This window comes from Seriola aureovittata, chromosome 11 (genome assembly GCF_021018895.1).
Source record: "Seriola aureovittata isolate HTS-2021-v1 ecotype China chromosome 11, ASM2101889v1, whole genome shotgun sequence".
In the NCBI taxonomy this organism is placed as follows: domain Eukaryota; kingdom Metazoa; phylum Chordata; class Actinopteri; order Carangiformes; family Carangidae; genus Seriola; species Seriola aureovittata.
This window is the reverse complement of record NC_079374.1, coordinates 563264-590882: the sequence shown is the minus strand read 5'-3', so window position 1 is coordinate 590882 and position 27619 is coordinate 563264. Positions and strand designations below refer to the sequence as shown.

Genomic DNA, 27619 nt, shown 5'->3' with positions numbered 1-27619 from the left:
CTGTAATCTTGGTTCCAGCCTTGGCCTCCTGGGGGACACCCACTCCATACTCATTTTCTCCAATAACTCTGAAGTAATAGATGGCTCCCTCCTGCAAGTCTTCAACCTTGTAAGTAAGTGCGTGGCAGTTGCTGGTGACACAAACCCAGGCCTTCTTACTTGCCTCGCGTTTTTCAACATGGTAGGCCTTCACTGCATCACCGCCATCATTCTCTGGAGCCTCCCAAGTGAGCGTTGCAGAATCCCGAGTCACAGCTGAAACTTTAACATTGACAGGGGGTCCTGGAGAGTCGAGAACCTTGACAATCATGGGCAATGTTGCTTTTCCAAGTGGTGATTCTATAGTGACGCTGTACTCCCCAGAGTCATTTCTAGTTGCCTTCTCAATAGTCAGTGAAGTGCTGGAATCTGTTGATTCAATGGTTCCTCTGACCTTGAGATCAACACCCTCCTTGGTCCAGTCCACTGATGGGACAGGTTTGCCCTTGAATGGTACATTTAAAGTAAATGCTGTGCCATGCTTAACAAGATGTACTTTCCGCATCTCAATGTCAACATCAAATGATGGCTCTGAAGTTCTGTCCATTGCTGCAGCTGCATCTGAATACAGGCTACGCACACTGCTGCCAACTTTGTTTATTGCCTTGACACAAAATTCATATTCTGCATCTGTCTTGAGTCCTTTGATTGTGAATTCCAAGCTCTTGGTAAGAGGGATCGCCTCAACCCATCTTGCTAGGTCTTCAGGTGATTCAGGTACCTCCTCTTCGTCCTCCTCCTCTTCATATTCCTCGTCTTCTTCCTCAACCTCTGGCTCTGGTTTGTGGACATAATCTCTGTATTCTACAGTGTATCCAAGGATGGGAGCACCACCATCATTTGTTGGTGGTTTCCAGACAATGGAAACACTGTCCTTGGTTGAACTGACAATTTTTGGTTTGGTTGGGCGAGAAGGAACAACCAGAGGATCCATTGCTCTGAAGGTTGCAGATGGTTCACTTGGGGGACTTAAACCAGCAGAGTTTTCAGCATAAACTCTGAAATCATACTCACAACCCTTGCGCAGTTTGGTTGCTACTGTGGTACATTCAACAACTGGATCTCTGTTCACACGGACCCAGCGCATGCCTGTCTTCTCACGACGCTCAATTACATATCCAGTAATGGGGCTGCCTCCATCACTGGCTGGCTTGCACCAGGTGAGGGTCATTGAATCTCCAGTTATGGTAGTGACATCAACACTAGCTGGGGCAGTGGCAAATGTGTATGGATCTGTAACCTTTATTGCCTCACTCTCCAGAGCCTCACCAAGTCCATGCTTGTTGACAGCCAAAACCCTGAAGATATATTCATTGCCTTTAAGCAGTCCTGTGACTTTGAAGTAAGTTTTTATGACATCTCCCTTCACCAGTGTCCATGCCAAGCGGCTGGTCTCACGCTTCTCAACAACATAATGTGTGATATTGGCACCACCTATCTCCTGAGGAGGACCCCATGACAGAGTGCACTCCTCCGCTGTGAGACCTGTGATCTGCAGAGGTCCTGCTGAAGGTCCTGGCTTATCAAGAATCACACAGTTTATTGGCATGGTAACTGTTCCGGCAATATTCTGTAGAGTCAACACATACTGTCCAGAATCTCTCCTGCTACAGTCCTTGACAATGACAGAAGTGCTGGTATCTGTAGAAACAATCTGGATTCTGGCTCTCAGCTCAATCTCTTTGCCATCCTTGGTCCAGGAAATGACTGGAGCAGGCCGTCCAGCAAGGTCAGCATTAATCTTCAGAGTTTCACCTGCTTTCACAAACACTGTCTCTCTGAACTTGACATCCATCATGATTCGTGGTGGATCCACATCATCCTTGATAGTGATGGGGCCAGTGTTGTCAGATGGTTCACTGAACAAACCAGCTGCATTCTTAGCAATGACACGGAAGTCATACTGGCTGTTTTCTGTAAGGCCTGTCACATCATAGCGGGTCTCAGGAACATTGGTAAAGTTGCACCTTGTCCAGCGTCCTTCAGGAAGGTCTCTGCACTCAATGATGTAGCCAGAAACCTTGGCTCCTCCATCATACTCTGGTTTATCCCAAGATAAAGAGACAGATGTTCTCGTAACAGCAGTGACCACAGGTGTACCTGGAGGATCACATGGATCTCTGGCTGCTACTGCTTCACAAGCTTTGCTGCATTTACCAATACCAGCAATATTTTCAGCATAGATACGGTATTCATACATCATGCCCTCTTCAATTGCATTGACTTTGTATTCTGTATCTTTGATCATTCCTCTGTTCATCTTTGTCCAAAGAATGCTAGAACGTTCCTTCCTCTCCACATGGTAGCCCAGAACAGGACTACCACCATCACTGACTGGCTCATTCCAAATCACCAACATGTAGGACTTTGTGGCCAACTTCACTATAGGTGTGGAAGGAGGTCCAGGTTGTTTGAAGTTATACTGAGCAGTAATTCCTGGTGAATCCAGATATGTACTCTTTCCATAACGATTAACTGCATAGATACGGAATTGGTACTCTGCTCCGTGTGTCAGGCGGCCAGCCTTGAAACATGTCCTGGCAACATTACTTGCTGCCATCTGCCATTCCTGTGTGTTTGTGTCTCTCTTCTCCACAATATAGTTACTGATGGAGCAGCCACCATCATAATCTGGTGGTGACCAGGACAGTGTGATGCTGTCTGAGGTCACAGCATCCACCTTTATACCTTTAGGTGGACCTGGTTTATCAAGGACAACAACTCCAACATCTGTTGTGACAGTTCCTGCTGTGTTGGCAAGGGTGATCTCATACTTGCCAACATGTTCTCTGCTTGCCTGTTTGATGAGTATTTTGGATGAGGTTGCAGTGTTTAAGATGGTCACTGATGATGTTTGTTTCAAAGGAAGGCCATCCTTCTTCCAGGATACAACAGGCTTTGGCCTGCCTCTTACTGGAACCTCAAGAGTTAGGTCATCTCCAGCCTTCACACTGTATGTAGTAAACAGTAAATTGAGGGATGGTTCAATTGCAACATCCTTTGCAACAACAGGCAAGCCAAGATCCTTTGGCTCACTCTTTCCCTTCTCATTGATTGCAACTACTCTGAATAAATAGGCTTCATTAGGAGTCAGATTAGGAATGGTTGCTTCAGGCACCTTGACAGTGCATGCTGTGCCCCATTTGTCTCCACTCTTAGGCTTAAATTCAACATTATAGCATATTACTTTGCTTCCACCATCATGAGCAGGTTTTTCCCATGCCAGTGACACGCTGGTCTTTGTCAAATCTACAAGGGTAACCTTGCTTGGTGGCAAAGGTACCTCAGATATTTTGACTTCTTTTGTTTCAACCATCTGTCCTTGACCATATTCATTAACAGCACAGACTCTGAAGTAGAACATGCCACCCTCAGGTAGCTCTTCAATCTTGAATGAGTTAGCAGTGCAGTTGCTGGTGACAGTAGTATAGGCCTTCCTGACAGACTCTCTCTTCTCTACGATGTAGTTTGTGATTTTAGAACCACCATCAGTGAGTGGAGAATCCCAGGCAAGAGTCACTGAATCCTTCTTGAGCTCCTTTACAGCAAAGTTTTGCGGTGCACTTGGTGTATCCAAAATTCTCACTGCAACAATAGCAGATTTTGTACCACTGCTGTTCTCTAGTGTCAGTGAGTATTTTCCACTGTCAAAACGGTTGACATTGTCAATGACAAGCATAGTGTATGAACTGGTGGTGTCAACTGCAGCACGGTCAGTAAGAGTACCTTCAACCTTCTCCCATTTCACAGCAGGTTCAGGCCTTCCTCTGATAGTGACAAAGAGACGCAGAGTTCCACCAGCACGGACAGATACCACCTTTCTGAGATCAGCATCCAGCTCAATCTCTGGTGCTTCTACTCTGTCAGAAGTAACCACAGTGCCATGGATGTTAGCAGCCTCCCCTACTCCCTCAGAGTTGATTGCACAGATGCGGAACTGGTACTCTCCACCCTCCTTCAGGTCTGTGATAGTGAGTTTAGTGGCCTGAATACCAGTGGGAGGAGTGCACATAGTCCATACTTTTTCAACTATTGTCTCTACTGCTGGTGCTTCTTCTGCCTCTTCTGTTGATTCAGGCACTGGTGTATACTCCCTCATTTCAACAATGTAGCCCTTAACATAGGCACCGCCATCAAAGTCAGGTTTGCCCCATGACAGTGACACAGAGGACTTTGTGTAGTCTGTCACCTTAGGATGGTGTGGAGGCCCAGGTGGTGTTGTAGCATCACATGCTCTGTAGAACAAGGACAATTCACTGAGGTCTCCCATTCCAGCCTCATTCTCAGCAGCAACACGGAACTCATAGAAGTGATCTGTCATCAGACCTGTGACCTTGAAGTGGGTGTCAGTCAGCTTTTGTCTGTTACACTTTGTCCATCTTACACTGTCTTTGTCACGTTTTTCAAGGTGGTAACCTTCAATGTCAGCTCCACCAGTCTGTTCTGGAACGGTCCATGACAGAACCATAGAGTCTTTTGTGATTTGGTTGGCTTCTGGGGTTCCAGGAGCACTAGGTGGCTTGTATGGATTACGTGCAATGATTGGTTCACTCTCAAGATAATCACCAACACCATATTTGTTCAGTGCCCTGACTCTGAAAATGTATTCATTTCCAGGAAGCAAACTTGTTAGTTTATAGAACAGACCCTTGATATCTGGTGCAGCCACTGTCCAGGACAGCCTGCTAGTCTCTCTCTTCTCCAAGACATAGTGAGTAATTCTAGCCCCACCATCCAGAGTTGGCTCAGACCAGGAAAGGATGCACCTATCAGCCATGACTCCTGTCACTCTCAATGGTCCAGTGGGTGGACCTGGTTTATCAAGAACTTTGACAGTGATAGGGAAAGTCTTTATACCACCCAGATTTTTGAGGACAAGGTCATAGTGGCCACTGTCAAGCTTGGTTACATCCTTAATGGTCATGGCTGCACACTTCTCTGTAGTCTTCACTTCAATACGCAGGGCTTTGTCCATTTCCTTGCCCTCCTTTAGCCAGGCAACATCAGGAATTGGTTTTCCATGAATGTCTGCATCAAGAAGCAAGTTTTCTCCAGCATTGATAACAATGACATCCTTGTATTTGGGATCCATCGAGGCCCTTGGTGCTTCAATTTCATCAGTAGCAGTAATAGGTCCAGAGCTATCAGATGGCTCACTGAAGACTCCTGCTGCATTTCTTGCAATAACCCTAAATTCATACTGCTCATTCTCGGTCAGACCAGTGATGGTATACTCTGTCTCAATGATATTGGTGAAGTTAGCTCTTACCCAGCGCCCATCAGGGGAGGATAGATCTTTCCTTTCCACAATATATCCATTCACTTTGCTGCCACCATCATACTGAGGCTTGGTCCACTGAATCTTGATTAGATTCTTAGAAATAGATACAGCTTCAGGAGCACCAGGGGGATCACATGGGTCACGAGCAACAAAGGAGTCAGACACTTTACTGCATCTACCAATACCAACAATATTTTCAGCATAAACTCTGAATTCATATCCAATACCCTCCTCAAGATTGCAGATCTTGAACTGGGTATCAGTTATGATAGTCTTGTTCAGTTTGTTCCACAGAATGCTGCTTCTCTCCTTGCTTTCCAGATGGTAACCAATAACTGCACTGCCACCATCATTGACTGGCTCATTCCATTCAATGATCATCATTTCCTTTGTTGCAGATTTGACATGTGGTGTTCCTGGAGGTCCTGGTGGCTTATATGGATACTGCACAACAATGGCCTTGGAGTCCAGAGGTGCACCCTTTCCATATCTGTTTTCAGCAACAATTCTGAACTGGTACTCTGCACCAGTCTTCAGCTTGGTGACCTTAAAAGCTGTTCTAGCAAGCTGTGTAGTGACTGACTGCCATGTTGTGGTGGTGGTATCTCTCTTCTCCACTACATAGTTCTTCACCTGGCATCCACCTGTGTACTCTGGGGGCTCCCAAGCAAGATGGACAAAGTTGTTGCTCACTTCAACAACCTTGACTGGACCTGTTGGTGGACCAGGCTTGTCAAGGATAATGACAGCCACATCCTCAGTGACAGTGCCAGCAGTATTGGTTGCTGTAATAGTGTATTTACCAAAGTCTTCTTTGCATGCCTCAGTAATTTGAATTGCAGTTGTTTCTGGAGTGTTTGCTACATTGACTCTGGATGTCACCTTTAATGTTTGACCATCCTTGGTCCAGGTAACTTTGGGTTTGGGCCTGCCAAGCACAGGGAACTCCAACTTAATATCTTTTCCAGCTAATACACTGTACGTGTTGAATTGCATCTTAATGCTTGGCTCCATAGTCATGTCACTGGCAATAACTGGTGCAGCAAGTGCCTTTGGCTCACTCTTTCCCTTCTCGTTATGAGCAATGATACGGAATAAGTATTCTGTTCCAGCTGTGAGTCCTTTGACAGTACCCTCGCATGTCTTTGTATTTGCTGCAACTCCCCACTTATCTGTACCTTTGGGCAGCATCTCAATTAGGTAGCCACCAATTCTACTGCCTCCATCATGCTCAGGTTTCTCCCAGGCCAGTGAGACAGTGGCCTTGGTGACATCAGTGAGGAATACTTTTCCAACAGGCAGTGGTACCTCAGATGCCTTGGAAGCCGTCTTTGTTTCAACAGCTTGGCCAACTCCACAGTCATTCTCAGCCATGACTCTGAAGTAGTACATAGCACCTTCAATCAGGTTCTCAACTTTGAATGTTGTCTTTGTGCACTTAGTGGACACATTTGCATATGCCTTTCTGGTTGATTCACGTTTGTCAATTACATAGTTCTTGATTTTAGAACCTCCATCAACCAAGGGGGCATCCCATGCAAGGGTGATCGAGTCCTTTTTTATGTCTTTAACCACAAGATTATGTGGGGCTCCAGGTGTATCTAGGACCTTAACGGCAACAAATTCAGACACAGAGCCACTGCTGTTGGTCAGGCTTAATGTGTATTTTCCAGAATCACTCCTGTCACATGAGTCAATGGACAGCTGTGTGAAGTTGAGGGCCTTCTCAACTACTGCCTTTTCAGTCAGGTCTCCCTCATCCTTAGTCCACTTAATCTCAGGTGTTGGCCTGCCCTTAAATGGAATATGGATTCTAACAGATCCACCAGCTTTCAAAGTGATGCCCTTCCTTAGCTCAGAGTCAAGGTGGATCTGTGGTGGGTCCACCCTTTCCTCTGGCTTAGCTGTTCCCGAGAGAGCTGCTGGCTCACCAACTCCCAGTTTGTTCAGAGCGCACACCCGGATGTTGTATTCCTGACCCTCAGTAAGTTTGGTAACTTCATATTTATTGACACGCAGGCCAGTTGGGGGAGTAACCATGGTCCATTCCTCCTCTTCAGCCTTGCAAACTTCAACAATGTATCCTTGGATGGTGCTGCCACCGTCAGACAGAGGCTTACCCCATGACACTGTAAGCGAACTCTTTGTGGAGTCAATCACATGCACATATGCTGGGGCACCAGGTTTGTACTTGGGATCACAGGCCTTGTAGTATGAACTTGGAAGGCTTGGCTCTCCGACTCCAACTACATTCTCGGCAACCACTCTGAACTCATACTCATGGCCAGTGGTTAGGCCTGTTACTCTAAAGGAGAGGTCAGTGACCTTCTGCCTATTGCATCTGGTCCATTTGATTCCAGCTCTGTCCTTCTTTTCAATTATGTAATTGGTAATATCACTGCCACCATCAGACTCAGGGGCAGACCAAGTGATGGTCATGCCATCATGGGCAATGTTGGATACATCCTCAACATGAGGTGGACCAGGAGGAACAAATGGAGTCTTCATAATCACTCCACCAGACTCGAGTGGCTCATTGACACCATAACTGTTAACTGCCATGACACGGAACATATACTCATTACCTTCCAACAGTTTGGTGACTTTGTAGCATGTTGTCTCACAGCTGTTAGAAACAACAGTCCAAGCTAGACGGCTGGTCTCTCTTCTCTCAATGATATAATGTGTAATAGGACTACCTCCATCATGTAGAGGGGCACGCCATACCAGTGTACATCTATCTTCAGCTACTCCAGTGATGTGGAGGGGTCCTTCACATGGGCTAGGCCTGTCCAGGACCACAACCTTAAATGGCACAATTTCACTGCCAGCCTCATTTGTCAGCTGGAGCGTGTAGACTCCACCATCAATTCTAACAGAGTCCTTAATGACAATCATTGCATGGTGTTCTGTGTTTTTGATCTCTAGTCTGAGAGTATTCTCTATTGGTTTTTCATCCTTGAACCACTGGATTGCAGGAAGTGGCTTTCCGTGGACATCGGCATCCAGCTTAAATGTCTCTCCGGCATTGATGATAATGGCCTTGGTGAATGCTGGGTCAATGGAAAATTTGGGTGCCTCCACCTTATCACTTGCAGTGGTTGGTCCACTGTTGAAGGATGGCTTACTGATGGTGCCAACAGCGTTTTTAGCAATGACTCTGAAGTCATACTGTGCATTTTCAGTCAGTCCAGTCACAGTAAACTTGGTCTCAATCACATTAGTGAAGTTCGCTCTTACCCACCTGCCCTCTGGCATATCACGCTTCTCCACAGTATAGCCAGTTATATTACTGCCACCATCATACTCTGGTTTAGTCCACTGAATGACAATGGTATCTTTGGTCACATGGATGGCTTCTGGTGTACCAGGAGGATCACATGGGTCACGGGCAACGCAGCCCTCTGAGATCTTACTGCACCTGCCAATGCCCACAATATTTTCAGCATATGCCCTGTATTCATACTCGACACCCTCCTCCAAGGGGTGACTCTTGAAAGTAGTCTCGTGAATAAGTGTCTTGTTAATCTTGACCCAGAGAATACTATTTCTCTCTTTCCTTTCAAGATGGTAGCCGAGAACAGGGCTTCCTCCATCTGTGACAGGCTCATGCCACTCAACAATCTGGTGGTCCCTAGAGAGAGAGGCGATGAAAGGAGTGCCAGGGGGTCCTGGCTCTCTGTATGGGTACTGAGCGACCACAGCAGATGAATCCAGGCCATGACTCTTGCCATAGCGGTTCTGAGCAATGATCCTGAACTGGTACTCAGCACCGGTCTTCAATCTAGGCACTTTAATGGAGGTTCTGGCACAGTTGATGCTGACATTTTCCCATGTTGTTGTAGTAGTATCTCTCTTTTGCACAATGTAGTTTGAAATCTGGCAGCCGCCATTGTGTTTTGGTGGATCCCATGAAATAGAGATACTCTGTGTTGTGATTTCATCAAACCTCACAGGGCCAGATGGAGGGCCAGGCTTGTCAAGTACAATGATTTCAACTGTTGTGTCCTTCTTTCCAGCAGAGTTGGAAACATTTATACTGTACATGCCACCATCATCACCTGCTGCGTCCTTAATGCTGAGTGTTGTATGTGTTGGTGTATTGAGAATGTTGACTCTGGTTGTGACCTTCAAAGGAGCTCCATCTTTAGTCCATGAGACTGCTGGCTTAGGACGTCCAAAGATGGGTATGTCAATATTCATGTCTTTGCCCACATGGACACTGTAGCTGCTGAATGCTGGTCGAACATCAGGCTCAAAGACCAAGTCCTTGGTCATTACTGGACCAGCGAGGACTTTTGGATCACTCTTTCCCTTATCATTGATTGCTGTAACTCTGAATAGATACTCCTCTCCTGGGTTCAGTTTGGAAACAGTAGCTTCCATTGTTTTAAATGTGTTAACACCAGACCACTTCTCCTGGCCTTTAAGCTGCACCTCAAGCAGGTACTGCATGACTCTGCTACCACCATCATACTCAGGCTTCTCCCAGGCCAAAGAGATGCTTGTTTTGGTTTGGTCTGTAACAATCAAGTTCTTTGGAGACTGGGGCACCTCTGAGACCTTAAGAGGGTCAACAGTTGCTGCAGGCAGGCCAACACCATGTGCATTCTCAGCAAGCACTCGGAAGTAGTAACTACAACCCTCCTGGAGTGGCTCAATCTTCCACGAAAGAGCATGACAATTTGTTACAGCAGCTGCATATGTTTTACGTGTGCTTTCTCTCTTTTCAACAATGTAATTCTTGATCTTGGATCCACCATCCAACAGTGGTGGTTCCCATGCCAATGTCACTGACTGGTTTGTAATTTCTTTCACTTTGAGGTTAACAGGAGCACTAGGTGTGTCAAGAACACGGACAACAACAAATGCAGATTTTGTTCCACTTGAGTTCTCTGCAGTGACCGTATATTTTCCACTGTCATTTCTGCTCATCTTGTCAATTACAAGGGATGTGTAACTGCTGGTCACTTCAACTTGAGCAGTTTCTTTAAGGGCAGCTTCATCCTTGTCCCACTTGATGGTAGGAGTGGGTCTTCCTTTGATGGGGATAAACAGCCTAAGGGAAGCTCCAGCCTTAATGGTCACAATCTTTCTCAGTTCTGGGTCAATGTCAAGATCTGGCTCTTCTGTCCTGTCCTGGGCAACAACAGCTCCAGAGACATCGGCATGCTCGCCAACTCCAACTTTGTTAATAGCACATACTCTAAACCTGTAGGCCTGGTTTTCCTTCAGTTTTACAACTTCAAACTTGGTCTTTTTCACACCTGTTGGTGGTGTGCACATTATCCACTCCTCAGCAGGTGCATCTGTGGCAGCTGCCTCTTCAGCTTGGGCTTCAGCAGGAGCCTCAGCTGGCTCTGCTGACATTGTGGTAGTGCAACACTCAACAATGTAGCCCTGAATTTCACAGCCCCCATCACACACAGGCTTACTCCATGATAGGAATACAGAGGTTTTAGTTGTGTCAGTGACCTTTGGATTGTGTGGTGGGCCAGGCTTGAAGATGGGATCAAGAGCTTTGTAGAATACAGTTGGGGAGGTTGGCTCACCGACCCCAACAGCATTCTCAGCAGCAACTCTGAATTCATAAAGGTGGCTCTCCAGGAGTCCAGTGACCTTTAAAGTTAAGTCAGTGACAGTTTGTCTGTTACATCTGGTCCATCTTACACCCTCTTTGTCATGTTTCTCAATGATGTATCCAGTGATAGGACTGCCTCCATCTTCAGGAGGAGCCTCCCAGGTGAGCACCATTGAATCTTTTTTAACATGTGAAACTTCTAAACTCTTTGGTGACCCAGGGGGCACATATGGATCTTTGATTATGACAGCAGCAGACTCCAGTGGTGCACCCACTCCAAACTGGTTGACAGCACGGACTCTAAAGATGTACTCATTTCCTTCCAGGAGCTTAGTGACCTTTAGACAAATATTCTCCACTTTTGGGTCAACAACAGTCCAGACAAGTCTGCTTGTCTCTCTCCTCTCCACAGTGTAGTGAGAGATCTTACTGCCACCATCTTGTATTGGCGCTTTCCATGCAAGGCAACATTGGTCTTTGGTTATTCCTGTAAAAACAAGAGGTCCTTGTGGTTCTCCTGGTTTATCTAGAACAACCACATTGACCTGTACAGCCTTTTCACCCCCTGGATTTTTCAACAGCAGAGTGTATTGGCCTCCATCAGAAAGTTTAGCTTCCTTGACAGATATAAAAGCTCTGATGGGTGTGTTCTTAATTTCTCTATGAATGGTGTTGCCCAGTTCTTGCTCTCCTTTCATCCAGTGGATAGAGGGCAAGGGTTTGCCATGAACATCTGCATCAATCTTGAAGTTGTCTCCAGCATTAACCACAATGGTTTGTGTGTACTCAGGGTCAATACTGATGCGTGGTGGGTCAATCTCATCCCTGGCAGTGATAGGACCAGTGCTGTAAGAGGGCAGACTGAAAACACCAGCAGCATTTCTGGCAATGACACGGAACTCATACTGATCGTCCTGCACAAGTCCAGTTGCCACATATTCTGTCTCAATGATGTTAGTAAAGTTAGCCTTCTGCCAACGACCTTCAGGAAGCTCCTTCTTTTCCACAATGTAACCTGTAACCTTTGCACCACCATCATACTCAGGTTTGGTCCAAACAATGGTCACAGAGTCTTTAGTGATCTTTGTTGCCTCTGGGGTGCCAGGAGGATCGCAGGGATCTCTAGCAACATGACCCTCAGACACTTTGCTCACTTTGCCTATTCCGACAATGTTTTCAGCATAAACTCTGTATTCATACTCCATTCCTGGTTCCAAGCCAGTGGTCTTGAAGGTTTGGTCAGTAATAAGGGACTTGTTAAGTTTTATCCACAGGATGCTGTTTCTCTCCTTACGTTCAAGATGGTAGCCCAAGATGGCGCTTCCACCATCATTCACAGGTTCATTCCAGGCCACTACCATGCTGTCCTTGGTCCAGGCTGCAATGGATGGTGTTCCTGGGGGTCCTGGGAGCCTATATGGGTATTGAGCCACAATACATTCTGATACAAGAGTTGGGCCTTTTCCATATCTGTTCTCTGCTGTGATTCTAAACTGATATTCGGAGCCAGTCTTCAGTCTGCCTGCCTTGATTTTGGTCCTTGCAAGGTTAGGAGATACAACCATCCAGTTAGTTGTAGATGTGTCTCTCTTTTCCACAATGTAGTTTTTGATGGTGCAACCACCATCATACTCAGGTGGGTTCCAGGAGATGGTTACACTGTCAGAAGTGACTTCCTCCACCTTAATTGGACCACTTGGCTGGCCAGGTTTGTCAAGGACAACTATGCCAATGTTTGCCGTTGTCTCTCCTGCTGTATTGGTGAGAGTAATGAGATAGTGTCCAACATCATCTTTAGTAGCCTCTTTTATTTTGAGGTTCAGCATTGTGTCTGTTGCACCAAAGTTAACTCTGGTAGTCCTTTTCAGAGGCTGACCATCCTTTACCCAGGAGACAGCTGCTTTGGGACGTGCAACATATGGAACCTCCACTGTCAGGTCTTCTCCAGCCAACACGCTGAATGTGTTGAACAGCAGTTTGGCAACAGGTGCAATCACAAGATCTTTTACAATCACAGGTACACCGATTTGGCGTGGGTCACTTGTTCCCTTCTCATTTCTCGCTGCTACACGGAACATGTATTCTTCACCTGCATTGAGTCCACTAATTGTAGCTTCTGTTTCCTTTACAATCACAGCCTGGGTCCACTTATCAACACCTTTAGGCTGGATCTCAACAACATAACAGCCTACTCTGCTGCCACCATCATGCTCTGGCTTCTCCCAGGAGAGGGTGACACTGTTTTTGGTAACATCCTTAAGAGTGACTTTGCCAGGTGGCTGTGGTTTCTCAGACACTTTAATTGATTCACCAGTCTCAATGGGCAAGCCAATGCCATATTCATTCTCGGCCAAAACTCTGAAGTAATAATTGCATCCTTCCAGGAGCTGGCCAATTGTGAAGGTGGTATGATGACATAGAGCATTGACCGTGGCGTATGCTTTCCTTGTCGACTCACGTTTTTCAACAATATAGTTCTTAATCTTAACTCCTCCATCATTCACTGGTGGATCCCAAGTCAGAGTGACAGCTTCATTTGTTACAGCAGTAATCTTCAGATTCTGTGGGGCACTTGGTGTATCAAGCACCCTAACTTGGACTGTAACAGTCCTGGAGCCAGAGCTGTTTTCAATTGTAAGATTATACTTTCCACTGTCAAATCTGTTTACATTTTCAATAACAAGTGATGTGTATGATGTTGTGCTGTCAATGGTTGCCCTCTCAATTGGCTCACCATCTCCTTTGGTCCATTTGGCCTGAGGAGCTGGTCTGCCTCTGATTGGCACAAACAGTCTAAGTGAGCAGCAAGCTCTAAGACTCACAACCTTGCGGAGCTCAGCATCCAAATCCATCTCAGGTGGGAGGAGCCTGTCCTCTGCCTTGGTATTGTCCGGTACAGATGCTGCATCTCCAATTCCTTCACTGTTGACAGCTGAGATGTTGATCTTGTACTCCTGGTTCTCCTTCAGGTTAATAATGGTGAATGAGGTGGCAATGAGACCTTCTTTGGGTGTCACAATGGTCCATTCCTCCTCTTCTTCCTTTTCAGATGGGATGCATGTCTCTACAATGTAGCCAGTGATGTCAGAGCCACCATCATACACAGGTTTGTTCCAGGCAACAGTAATTGAGGACTTGGTTGTGTCCAAGATTCTGGGGTTGCATGGAGTCCCTGGCTTGTACAGTCCATCAGTTGCCTTGTAGAATGGACTGGAGACACTTGGTGCACTCACTCCAGCAGCATTCTCAGCTATTACTCTAAATTCATATTCATGTCCATTAACAAGGCCTGCTGCCTTGAACTGAAGATCTTTGACCTTTCTCTTGTTGCATTTGACCCAGCGCAGGCCTATTCTGTCTTTCCTTTCAATATTGTAGTTGGTGATGGGAGTTCCGCCATCACTCTTAGGTGCTTGCCACATAAGAACCATTGAATCTTTAGTGATAGCTGTCACCTCAGGATTCTCTGGAGGATCTGGAACAACATATGGGTTATCTGCAATAGTTGGTTCTGATTCAAGAGACTCGCCAAGTCCATATTTGTTTACTGCCATAACTCTGAAGATGTATTCATTTCCTTTAAGCAGCTTAGCCACCTTATATTGTGTAGTCTGTAGGTCTGAAACCACATTGGTCCAAACCAGTCTGCTTGACTCACGCTTCTCAACCACATATCCTTCAATCTTGGCACCGCCATCATCTGCAGGTGGAGCCCAGGTCAGTACACAGTTATCAGCTGTGACATCAGACACCTTAAGAGGTCCAACTGGTGGTCCAGGTCTGTCGAGCACTTTAACATTAAAGATGTGCTTAGCAAATCCACCAACATTAGTGGCAGTCAAAACAAATTCTCCTCCATCGGATCTGACAGAGTCCTTGTTGGTGAGAGTGGTTGTCAGTTCAGTGAACTTAACATCCAGTTTCATTGTGTTCTCAATCTCCTTTCCATTCTTGGTCCAAACCATAGATGGTGTTGGTTGACCAGCAATGTCAGCATCAAGCTTGAAAGATTCTCCTGCCTTCAGTAGAACAACATCCTTAAAGATGGCATCGACCATAATGCGTGGCTCGATAATGTCATCTTTGCAGATAATTGGGTCTGAGGGGTCAGAGGGCACACTTACTGCACCTGCTGAGTTTCTGGCTATGACACGGAACTCATAGGAGGCATCTTGTGTCAGCCCACTGACAGTGAAAGTTGTCTCAATGATGTTGGTGAAGTTGGCTCTGATCCAGCGACCAGCTGGAAGTTCTTTCTTCTCAACTGTGTAGCCAGTGATTTTGAAGCCACCATCATACTCAGGCTTTGTCCACTGAATAGTGATGACATTCTTGTTGACAAATATTGGCACAGGCTGGCCTGGTGGGTCTACAGGGTCCAAGGCCAGTATTGCTTCTGAGGCCTTGCTGGGCTTACCAATTCCAGCCATGTTTTCAGCCATGACACGGAACTCATAGGCAACACCATCTTCAAGCCCAGTGGTTTTAAAGATGTTTCCTTTCACAATACCCTTACTGATCTTGTGCCATATAATACTGCTTCTTTCTTTCCTTTCCACATGATAACCAATGACTTCATTTCCACCATCAGACACAGGCTCATTCCAGCCAATCGTTATAGAGTCCTTGGTAAATGCAACAACACTAGGAGTGCCAGGAGGTCCAGGGACTTTAAATGGATAGGCAGCCACCACTGCTGCTGAGGTGATGGGAGGTCCAACACCATATCTGTTCTTAGCCTTTACTCTGAATTGGTACTCTGATCCAGTGTTTAATCGGATGGCTTTGAACATGGTACGGATGACAGTGGAGGACAGCTCTGTCCATGTTTGGGAAGTGGTGTCTCTGATCTCAACAACGTAATTATTGATTGGAACACCTCCATCATTCTCAGGAGTGTCCCATGCAAAGACACAATAGGTACGAGATATCTCCACAATCTTAATGGGTCCCTTAGGTGGCCCTGGTACATCATGTACTTTGACGGTGATGTTATCTATCACAGAACCAACAATGTTCTTTCCTGTCATGGTGTAGACGCCACTGTCGGCTCGGTTGCATTCATTGATGCTGAGGACAACAGTAGCAGCGGTAGTCTCCACATTGGTTCTCTGCGTGAGCTTCAGGGCTGCGCCATCCTTCTGCCAGGAGATAGTTGGTCTAGGACGTCCCATAACTGGGATCTCAACCTTGATGTCATCGCCTGCCTTGGCAATAACAATCTTCTGACATACGCCACGCAGGTCAAACTCAGGCAGTGAAGTAGAATCCTTAACAGCAATGGGTTTGCTCTCACGTGGAGCGCTTCTGCCTGAATGGTTGACAGCCATTACACGGAAAATGTACTCCTCATTCTCATTGAGATTTTTCACAGTGAAATCCATGGCCTTGACTGTTGTTACGTGGGCCCACTGATCAGTTCCCTTCTTCTGGGCTTCCAGGACGTATCCTGTTATTCTGCTTCCACCATCGTGCTTGGGTTTGGTCCAAGCCAGGCTCACAGAGCTCTTGGTGACATCAGTAGGAATAATACTCTCTGGAGGAGTTGGTGCCTGGGATGCACGAATTGGATCTGTAGTTTCAACAGCCTCGCCAATGCCATACTCATTCTCGGCAGACACTCTGAAATAGTACTCACAACCCTCACCCAAATCACCAATCCTGATTGAAGTATGTGGACAATTTGTAACGGCAGTAGCGAAAGCCTTGCGTGTTGATTCCCTCTTCTCAATGACATAGTTTGTGATCTTGGCTCCACCATCGATAAGAGGCATCTCCCACTGAAGAGTAATACTTTCCTTGTCAATCTTGATGGGTTTCAGGTTAAGTGGAGGTCCAGGTGAATCCAGAACTCTCACATGTATATCAGCACTTTTCTTTCCAGCTGAATTTTCGAGGGTAAGCTCATATTTGCCTGCATCAATCCTTGAACTCTCAGGAATAAGCAGCATTGTAAATGACTCGGTGGTGTCAATGACTGCCCGTGGGACAGGACCACCCTCCTTAGTCCAGGTGACTGTAGGTGTAGGACGTCCCTTGATTGGCACAAAGAGTCGTATGGAGCAGCCCGCCCTGACCACAAGGGTTCTTCTCAGCTCAACATCCAGCTCCAAATCTGGCTCAGCTGCACGCTCCACGATCTCAACCAGCTCTTGAGTTTCAGCAGGTTCACCTGCCCCCTTAGCATTCACAGCACTAATTCTGAAGTGGTATTTTGCACCAGTCTCCAGCCCAGGAACAACAAATTCTGTGATCCTAAGTAGAGATGAAGGAGTATCCTTAATCCATTCTTCTGTTCCTTCTTTCTTGTGTTCAATCACATACCCAGTTACTTGAAGTCCACCATTATCAAGAGGTTTTCCCCAGTTCAGTGTGGCAGTGGTCTTGGTTGTGTCTGTGACTCTTGGATTCACTGGAGGTCCAGGCACATCTGCCAGACAAAAGCGGTGGTTAGTGTAAAATTAAGTACAGCATTCTGTAAAAACGGTTGATAATAAAATAATGTAATATTGGTGTGGTGGCCTGTTTGCTTTTCACAGCTGAAACACTTATTTTTACTTACAGGCAACGACTATTGTTCTGACAGGCATAGATGGTTCACTCGGCTCTCCAAAGCCAGCTTTGTTCTCAGCAAGAACACGGAACTCATACTCCACACCCTCAGTGAGACCGGTGACTTCGTAGCTGAGCTCAGCAATGGATTTCTTGGATGCCCTGACCCATCCCATAGCCTTTTTCTCCTTCTTCTCAACACAGTAACCAATGATATCACTTCCTCCATCCTCAGCTGGTCTCCTCCACTTCACAGTGACTGAATGTCCATCCACTTTATCAACCTCTGGTTTGGATGGTGGACCAGGAGGACCTAAAAGTATAGATAAATGAAACACATTCATGAATCTTAGTAGTCTGTATTCCTCTTCCAGAGATATTATATTTATATTATTTAGGTGAAAAAAAAATGTAAATGAAAATGCAGGATGTAAAATGCAATAAAAAACGTAAATTAACTGTACATACCAAATCTATCAACCATCTTGACTGCCTCCGAGTGAGAAGGCTCACTGGCACCATACTGGTTAACAGCAGAGACTCTGAAGAAGTACTCATTCCCCTGGATGAGCTTGTTGGCCACATAGTGACAGTTGATGACGTTCTCTTCCAGGACAGTCCAGAGCAGGCGGCTGGTCTCTCTCTTCTCGATGGTGTAATATTTGATAGGCGAGCCTCCATCCTCAGTAGGTGCTGTCCACGTAAGAGTCACTTTTTCAGATGAGATACCACTGCATTCAACGGGCCCAGGAGCTCCGGGAACATCCAGAACTTTGACCTTAACAGTTTCCTCCTTTACACCGAAGGGGTTGCTGGCAGTTATGGTATAGTCTCCAGAGTCCTTCCTACCGGCATATTTAATGGATAGAGTAGAGGAAGTTGCGGTGGTCTCAATTTGAACAATGTCAGAGGGTTTAAAGTACTTTCCTCCCTTTGACCAGCATGAAGTTGGTGCAGGTTTGCCTAAAATGCTTGTGGCAGTAATAACAATGGTATCACCGGCTCGGACAGTCAGACCCTCCATCACCTGAGCATCAATAATAATGGTTGGTGCAGCTGTTGAAGGAAATAGAAAACATTTAATCTATCAAACATTACGCCAGTTGTTACATTGTCTCACTGAAAGCATTCAGAATTATGACTGTTATATGTTGTCATCTCACCATATTCATCTCTGCAGATGATGGTGTCTGTCTGCTCGGAGGGTGGGCTGAGAGCACCAGCAGCATTCTTCGCCCTGATCCTGAACTCATATTTGCAACCCTCCTGCAGATCGGTGACAGTGAACGCAGGCTCCACAACATTCACATTGTTAGCCTTAACCCAGATCTTAGATGGAAGGTCGCGCCTCTCAACAATATAGCCAGTCAGCCTGTGGCCACCGTCGAATTGTGGTTCAGTCCATTGGAGAGTCACTGTGCTCCTCGTGATGCTGACCACATCAGGTTTACCAGGGGCATCTGATGATAAAGATATTCAAAAAGATTTGACTGTAGCATTATGTCTTTATATCATTAGAATTTTTATACTTCTTCCCACTCTCACTTTTACACCTACCAATGGGATCCAGGGCCACCTGTGGATCAGTGGGAGCGCTCGGTCTGCCGATGCCAGCCAGGTTGATTGCCATGACTCTGAACTCGTACTCCAGACCTTCAGTCAGCCCAGTCACCTTGTGTTCCTTCATCCTCAAGGCAGCTGGGCTTGCCCTCTTCCACAACATACTGTTCCTCTCCTTGAACTCAACATGGTAGCCTGAAAGTAATAACATACAGATCATAGCTTAAACTTTTGACTGGTATTGTATCAATTACAGTGCCATAAAAAGTAAAGATAAAATGCATATGAAGTAAAACAAGAAGTAACAGCTGGCTGACAATAGGTAGTTCAAGTGTTCAAGCTGACTGTACCTGTGATGGGAGATCCTCCAGTTTTCCTGGGATCAGACCAGGCCAGGTATGCCGAGTCATGACGCATGCTCACGATCTGAGGAGGAGGAGGAGCGTCGGGAACATCTGTAGAAAAACAGTGATAAAGCAGTCAAGTGAAGCGCAATTTCAAGTTCAACTCTTAAACATCCTTAGTCTTGTATAAGTTAAATATACAGTATAAGTTATGGTCACTTACTGAATGGATGTTTAGCGACGATGGGTTCAGATTTGAGTCCTTCTCCAACGCCGTACTTGTTCTCCGCACAGACTCTGAAGATGTATTCTGTGCCCTCATGGAGACCGGTTACCCTCATGGTGTTTGTCTCCACAGTCGAGGACACAGTCACCCACATGTTGGTGATGGAGTCCCTCTTTTCCAAGATGTAGTTGGTGATCTCTGAGCCCCCATCATCCTTGGGAGCACCCCACTTCAGCGTAGCACCATCAGCAGTGACATCTTTGAACTTAACAGGTCCAATGGGGATGCCAGGTTTACCTACAACCCTAAAAGGAGACAGCAGAGATTAAATTGTTTTTTTACCTTTGAAACTAGAATGTTGTGATCCATTTTGAGAAAAATATTCTTTATGTTGTATTACATTTTCTGAAATGACATGCCCCCGTACGATTTGATTCATACCTGATGAAGATGGTGGACTCTTTGCTTCCAGCGCTGTTCCTCAAGGTGATGGTGTACTTAGAAGCATCACTCCTCTGGCAGTCTCTGATCAGGAGGGTGGTGTTGACTGCAGAGGACTCTGCGCACACTCGGCCAGTATCTGTCAGGTCTTCATCGTCTCCCTTCTTCCAGGAGACCTTGGGCGTAGGTTTGCCAATGATTGGGATCTTCAGACGGACGGTGCTGCCCTCCTTGGCAATGTAGCACATGTCAGGCAGATCCCTCAAGTCACAGGTTGGATGAACTGCAAAGGGAAAGAAAAATAATTTAAACATTTTTGAACTTTGACTTTGACACTTGACAAATCTTTGTCTAAAAGTTTTATAAATATGAACACTTACTGATCTGGTCCTTGGCAACCACTATCAGTTCCCTTGCAGCGCTCTCTCCTGTGTCATTCACAGCCTTGACTCTATAGTTGTACTCTTTGCCCTCCACCAGGTCCTTGGCGCTGTATTGCATGTTCTTGGACCTCATTAGCTCCTTGTACTTGTCCTCACCATTGAGAACCTCCAGCACGTAGCAGATGATGCGGCTGCCACCGTCGGTGAGTGGTTTCTTCCAGCTTAGAGTGCAAGAGTCCTTGGTAACCAACAGGGTCTTGAAGTCCATGACTGGCCCAGGCTCCTCTGAAAAAAGTATTTATGAATGCAGTGAGTATAAATTTGCAAGAACAACAAACAAAACAAGGCCAACCACCAAATCAGTTTTTACCAAACCCACCTGATGCTCTGACTGAATCGGCTGTCTCGCAGCACTCTCCAGCACCAAGCTTGTTAACTGCCGACACTCTGAAGCAGTAGGACCTTCCAGCATCCAGGTCTGGGACCTTGAATGCTGTCTTGGCACAGTTGTTGGAGACGATGGACCAGGCTTTCCTCTCAGTATCACGCTTCTCCACAATGTAGTGGGTGACTTCATAGCCACCATCAATCAGAGGAGTATCCCAGTAGATGGAGGCACTGTCTTTGGATGTCTCCTTCACGACCAGGTTGACTGGTGGTCCAGGAGTGTCTGGAGAGATACAACAACACTTAGTGTAACAGTGTATCTTAAAATATGAACCTAAACCCAAAAAAGATTATTATATTATTTATAAACGTATTCCTGTTTCTGACAAGCCCAGGGGTGATCTCAGTCAGTCACAATTATTGATACGATATACTGAGATCACTGCGCTAGCAACATAAACAAATAAGTCCTTCACTCACCAAGAACCTTGACAACGATGGTGTACATCTTCATGCCAGCCAGGCTCTCCAGGTTCAGAATGTATTTGCCAGCATCATATCTGTTGACATTTTCCACCATCACAGTGGTGTCAGCGTTGGTTGATTTGATGATGATGCCTTGGCGGTCCTTGATATTGGTGTTCATCTTTGCCCAGGTGATCTTGGGATTGGGACGGCCCTTGATGGTGGCATGCAGCCTCATGGTGCTGCCAGCACGCAGCTCCAGGCCCTCCTTTAGCTCTGCGCTCAGCTCTGCCTCTGGAGGAACTACATGAACACAAACAGAACAGTTTTATTAGCGATAGTGTGAGCAAACAATCTTACTGTTGTATCATGGCTTTAAAGCCCTAATGTTGAACATATAAATAGAGAACTATACTGCTAATTTTGTGAAACTTAATAATAAAAAACCATGATAAAAAGCAATATTTTGATGAGGGCTATAATAAGTGTACAAGAAGTAGCAGTCTAGGTTGTCAAGTGAAAGTGAAATGTCCCAGGGCCCTTTTATTCAAACATGGCCTCAATGATCCAGGTTAACATGATGTTAGCAAGTTTAAATGATTCTGTTCATTTTTGTCCAGGCTTTGTTATAATCCAGTTATGAATAAGGAGCACATTTACAAGTTTATATTTTGTATACCCTGTTATGTCAATGATACCATATTCTATTTACACTCACTTAAAATAAATGTAGTTTATCATCAAAATTATACATACCAATGATGTCCTTGGCAATATGTTTTCCAGGTACTTCAACTGGCTCGCTGAAGCCAACCTTGTTGACAGCAGTGATGCGACACTGGTACTCAGCCTTGTGAATGAGGTTCTGGATGACATAGTTGGTCTCCTGCAGGTTCCTGGGGACGTTGCAGCGGATCCAGTCTGCGGTGTCAGTCCTCTTGCACTCCACCAAGTATCCAATAACGGGGCTTCCACCATTGTTGGCGGGGGCAGTCCAGGTGAGACTGATGGTGCTGTTGGTGGTGTCTGTCACACTTGGATTCACAACTGGGCCAGGAGGAGCTAGGGAAGAGCACATTGATCCAGTTTAAGTTACATATCGGATATCTTTGAGTTTGTGAGTAATAGTATATGTAATATATCACTGAAAAATACGTTTTCAGAAATCATAGGACTCACTGATGGGATTTTGTGCGTAGGTGCCTGCAGAGGGTTCGCTCGGTTTGCCAAGCCCTGCAACATTGACTGCAATGACTCTGAACTCGTACTCAGTTCCCTCTGTGAGGCCTGTAACATCAAGTGTCCTTTCTGTCAGAGGTTTCCGGTTCAGCTTAGTCCAGTTCAAGTCCTTGGCCTCTTTCTTTTCCAGCATGTAACCAAGGATTGTGGACTTTCCATCATCAGCAGGCTCCTTCCAGCTCACAGTCATATGGTCTTTGGTCACATTGGTGATCACCGGGGCCTCACAAGGGCCAGGGACAGCTATATGTGACAGCAGAGTTACGTTGTTAGTCTAGATATCAAAACTAAATACATTACATTCTCAGTCACTTGAACGGGATAATTTGAACTCAAGAAGCTGTAGGTGTTGACAGAATATGTGTTGTGCGAGTGTATAGGTTTGGTGTATCTCCTACTTGACTTATTTATGTCACCATTTTACATCAAATTTAAACTGCAGGACTAACTTATTGTCACTGGTGTTGTGTAATGAATGAACCCAGACAAAATGCTGGTGATGACTCACTGAACGGGTTTTTGGCGATGACAGGGTTAGTGATGAGGTGGTCTCCAACTCCCCACATGTTTTCAGCACGGATTCGGAACTGGTACTCGCGACCCTCGATCAGCCTCTCCACATTGTACTCAAGGATGTCACCCTTGAGCTTGGCGCAGACCAGGGCCCAGTTAGCTCTGCTGGTCTCACGCTTGTCCACAATATAACTGGTGATGGGGGCACCACCATCCTTCAGAGGAGGCTCCCAGGACAGCTTGATACTGGTGGCTGACACCTCAAGGAATTTGGCACTTGCAGGAGGACCAGGCACATCTAAAGACACAAAAATTAATGGAATACCAGCAAATTTAGCATAGCATGTTGATTGGTGAAGCTGTGGGTACATCATTTAGAAATATAATGTGAATACAGCCTATAAACTGTATAGAACCTACAACTTGTGTATTGGTAGAGTTTTAGAAGACATCCTTTAGTAGTAGTACTCACCCAGAATGTTGACCTGGATCTCAGCAGTCTTGGAGCCACTGGCATTCTCCGCCAGGATGGTGTAGGTTCCTGTGTGCTCCTTGGTGACTCCTGTCATTTCCAGCTGGAAGTGATGCCTCTGATGGGTGATGACCTGGCCTTCACCTGACTTCAGGCTATCGTCGCCTCTCTTCCAGGTCACTCTGGGCATGGGCTTACCGAATACCTCAGCTTCCAGCAGTACTGTGGCTCCAGCCTTCACCTTTATACCCTTCTGCATCTTGGCATTGAGCTCCACTCTTGGAGGAACTATGTTTAATGAAGATGAGATAAATAAGTGTCATGCTCAGATCTGTGAGATACTCCATTCTTTCAAAAGCTTCTAGTAATCAAACTGAAAACACAGTAAAATTGTTATTTCAGTGGCCCAGTCACAAGAGAGTTAGATCAAAACCTCACCATTCTCAGCACAGACCAAGATAGGGTCCGTGGGCTCAGAGGGTTTGCTTATGTTGACAGCAGTTTTGGCGATGACTCTGAACTGGTACTGCAGGTCTCTCTCCAGGCCAGTAACTGTATACTCCTCCCTTGGAACATTCTGGCTACTGGTGTTGCAGCGTATCCAATGATCTCCTGGCACTCGCATGGCCTCAACGTAGTAGCCAATGATCTTGCTTCCACCGTCATTCTTGGGACGGGTCCAAACCAAAGTGACAGTGTTCTTGGTTACATCCAGGATCTCAGGTTTACCTGGAGTGTCTGTAACACAAAGAGACAAATAAGTAAAAGTAAGGTAAAAAGTTTAAATGAACAAAATTAGATTATTCCATAGATGCTATCAGCAAACATACCAACAGGTGTTCTGGCAGTAACAAAGTCAGTCTTCTTGCTTGGTTTGCCCTGGCCAGCACGGTTGATGGCGGACACTCTAAAGGTGTATTCCAGGCCCTCGATGAGGCCAGCGCATGGGTACTCAGTAGTGCGGACAACTGTGTCATTGGCCTTCACCCAGAGCAGGCTGTTCCTCTCCTTACGCTCAATATAGTAACCTGTGATGGGACTGCCGCCATCAGTCTCGGGCTTATCCCAGGCCACAAACATACAGTCCTTGTTGGTTTTGTTGATGTGGCAGTTGAGGGGCTCGCTAGGAACATCTGGTGACAACAAAACAGACAAAATGAACATTATCTATAATGAAAGAAAACCTGCCAACTTCAGATAGAAACTTGCATCCAAAGCTTATCAAGGCCTGCGCTAGAGACATATTTTAGTTAAACTTACCGAAGGGGAACTTGGCAACCATCCTGTCAGACTGAATGGGATCTGATACACCAAAGCGGTTCTCAGCACGGATGCGGAATACATACTCCTTCCCAGGAATAAGCTTTCCAAGCCTGCAATTGGTCTTTGAGCAGGAAGAGACGGCCGTCACCCAGTCACCTCTAGTCACATCGCATTTCTCCACTACGTAATTGGTGATATTGCTGCCTCCATCCTCCAGTGGTTTGTTCCAGGACAGGGAGCAGGCATCAGAGTCGATGTCGCTGATCTCCACAGGGCCTTCAGGAGGACCAGGGATGTCTGAAACACGGAAAAGTCAGCTAAGTTATTTTCTCCATGCTGAATCACAAAATGTAAATTAAATTTTTTCATATTATCTTATTGAGGGTGACAATGACCTCTGATGATGATCTTCAGGGCTTGAACCACCTTCGCAGAGCTATTCTCAGCCACCAGGCTGTACTCTCCGCTGTCAGTCCTTGACACATCTTTGATGATCAGGACACACAGGTTGCCGGACTGGTGCACAGCCAGACGACTGGATGGGACTACTGTATTCTCACCACGCATCCACTTGCAGGTTGGAGCAGGTTTTCCAGAAACCAGTGCCTCCACTCTGAGCTTGGCTCCGGCTCTGGCGCTCACTGTCTCTGGCATAACAATCTTTGGTTCCACTGCAGGCACAGACATAATAATGTCAGAGACTATCTTGGTAAGCTGAGAACAACCTTAACATAAAAAATGGTGATTACATTTAGGACTAACCCTGGATCTTAAAGTACTGCAATTTACTGTAATCATCAGTATTTGTTATTTCAAAAGTAGCCTATCTTTGGATAAAAGCTAAAACTACTTCTTATTGATATGTTACTAATCTGACATAACAGCTTACACATTTGTTCCTTGATCTCGATTGGCTCCCTCGTCTCAGTGAATGAGCTCATGCCCATGATGTTCTTGGCAGCCACTCTGAACTTGTACCTCTTGCCCTCCTTCAGGCCGCTGATGCTGATTGTCAAACCTTTCACTGTGGTGTAAGCATTCCACACTTCCTTTTCAGGCTCCTCCTCTTCCTCCACTACCACTGGAGGTGGAGGTGGTGGCAGTGGAGCCTCCTCTCCTTCTGGAACCTGTGGCAAATTGAGCGTTGTAGATTAGAGCTTGAACTCCAAAATTATGTAAGAGCATAAATATTTTTAAAATGGCCATGTGGTTAGGGTATTTTTTAATCACATGACAAACCTCCACAGGTGCTGGGGGCTCTGGAGGAGGTTTGACCTCTATGTATTCAATCACATAACCGTCGATCTTGGCACCACCATCCCTTAAAGGCTTCACCCAGCCGACCGTTGCACTGTTCTTAGTGATCTCCAGAACCTCAATCTTTTCACAGGGATCTGGCTTGCCTGCAGAAGGAAATCAGACAGGTGTTCAAGTTTTTCTGATGAAAAAAAAAACAGACAACTGAGCAAAGTGAGCAACTGTAAGCTGTGTACTAGCTCTGGTGTCACATTGTGTGATTAAGACATGATACGTACTGACAGGATCAGAGGCCATATAGGAAGTGGGTGTCACTCTGTGTACTCCAGAACCATACTCATTGACAGCTGTGACCCTGAAGTAGTATTCAGTCCCTGGCATCAGACCGCTGATTTTGAAGGGAACCTTATCCTTCTCCACTTCGGCCTTGACGGTTGCCCATGTCTTGCGGTCAATCTCGCGCTTCTCAATAATGTAATGAGTGACTTCTTTGCCACCATTGTTATCTGGAGGACTCCAGGACAGCATAGCAGATGTCTGTTTGATGTCGGTAGCTTCCAGATTCATTACAGGTCCAGGAGTGTCTGTCAGGAAAAACAGAGTATGACATTTGGATTTGGTATTGTTTTTGTATTTTCATTTGTTATTTCTTTTGATTGAACTGAAAATGGCATTTTAATGGAAGTAAGCCCTTTTCTGTGATTGTTGACTGCAACAAAGTTGTGCTTGTATACTTGTTATACATATCCATTACTCAAAGAGAACCGGGACTTACCAAGAACCTGAACATTGACAAACACAGCCTTCTCTCCAGCACGGCTCTGGACAGTCAGGCAATATTTGCCAGAGTCGTCACGTGTGCTGTCGGGGATAACCAGGAAGGTCATGGTGTCAATGATGTCGACCTTTCCCTTCCTGACCACGTTGTCGATTCCCATCCTCCTCCAAGTTACCTTGGGAGGTGGTCTGCCTCTGATGGTGGCACAAAGCCTGATGGGACAGCCAGCTCTCACTGTCAGTCCCTGCTTCAGGCTAGCATCCAAGTCAATCTCTGGTGCCTCTGTTGGAAGAAACAGTGCAGGTGTCAGCTTGATGTCACAAGTACAGATCCTATCAATGGGACCTGATAGTTGTTACACGTTACAATATCATCACACACACTCCAGGTAAACCTACGATACCATCTGGTTGCCATAAAAACCTGATGAATTCCTCACCTAGAATCTCCTTGGGGATCACAGCACCCTCCAGGTCACAGGGCAGGCTCATGCCCACCTGGTTTTGAGCCGACACTCTGAATTCATACGCAAGCTTCTCATCGAGACTTGTGACTGTGAACTCGCACACGACCAGCTGAGCTGCTACGTTGCACCTCTTCCAACCATCATCTCCTTTCTTGGCAGAGCCCTGTGCTCTCATCTCTACAACATAGCCAATGAGCGGAGCTCCACCATCAGATACAGGCTTGGTCCAGCCCAGGGTTACACTTGATTTGGTGCTGTCCATGACCTTCAAGTTGGTAGGAGGTGCAGGAGGCTCTGTAAGAAGACATAAGGGTGTGTGAACATGAATCTATGGATTTTGTCTATAGCAATATCATATGAACTACATTTATT

At 45.9% G+C, this 27619-nt stretch overlaps 1 protein-coding gene across 1 annotated transcript in view; it reads right to left on the bottom strand.

The window, feature by feature from the left end:
* The window catches only part of LOC130177603 (titin-like), a 174918-nt gene that overhangs the window by 27743 nt on the left and 119556 nt on the right, over positions 1–27619 (bottom strand). Inside the window, exons 175-198 of the mRNA XM_056389497.1 lie at positions 27221–27541; positions 26779–27063; positions 26282–26587; positions 25986–26149; positions 25636–25873; positions 25142–25417; positions 24744–25043; positions 24314–24616; positions 23922–24221; positions 23484–23771; positions 23007–23309; positions 22439–22741; positions 22016–22321; positions 21275–21562; positions 20787–21077; positions 20405–20692; positions 20025–20307; positions 19581–19888; positions 19364–19468; positions 19011–19208; positions 18617–18913; positions 17922–18509; positions 17464–17766; positions 1–17331 (exon numbers count right to left, since the gene is read on the bottom strand). Coding sequence (XP_056245472.1) covers positions 1–17331; positions 17464–17766; positions 17922–18509; positions 18617–18913; positions 19011–19208; positions 19364–19468; positions 19581–19888; positions 20025–20307; positions 20405–20692; positions 20787–21077; positions 21275–21562; positions 22016–22321; positions 22439–22741; positions 23007–23309; positions 23484–23771; positions 23922–24221; positions 24314–24616; positions 24744–25043; positions 25142–25417; positions 25636–25873; positions 25986–26149; positions 26282–26587; positions 26779–27063; positions 27221–27541 — 23973 coding nt within the window. The remainder of the gene's footprint in view (positions 17332–17463; positions 17767–17921; positions 18510–18616; positions 18914–19010; positions 19209–19363; positions 19469–19580; positions 19889–20024; positions 20308–20404; positions 20693–20786; positions 21078–21274; positions 21563–22015; positions 22322–22438; positions 22742–23006; positions 23310–23483; positions 23772–23921; positions 24222–24313; positions 24617–24743; positions 25044–25141; positions 25418–25635; positions 25874–25985; positions 26150–26281; positions 26588–26778; positions 27064–27220; positions 27542–27619) is intronic.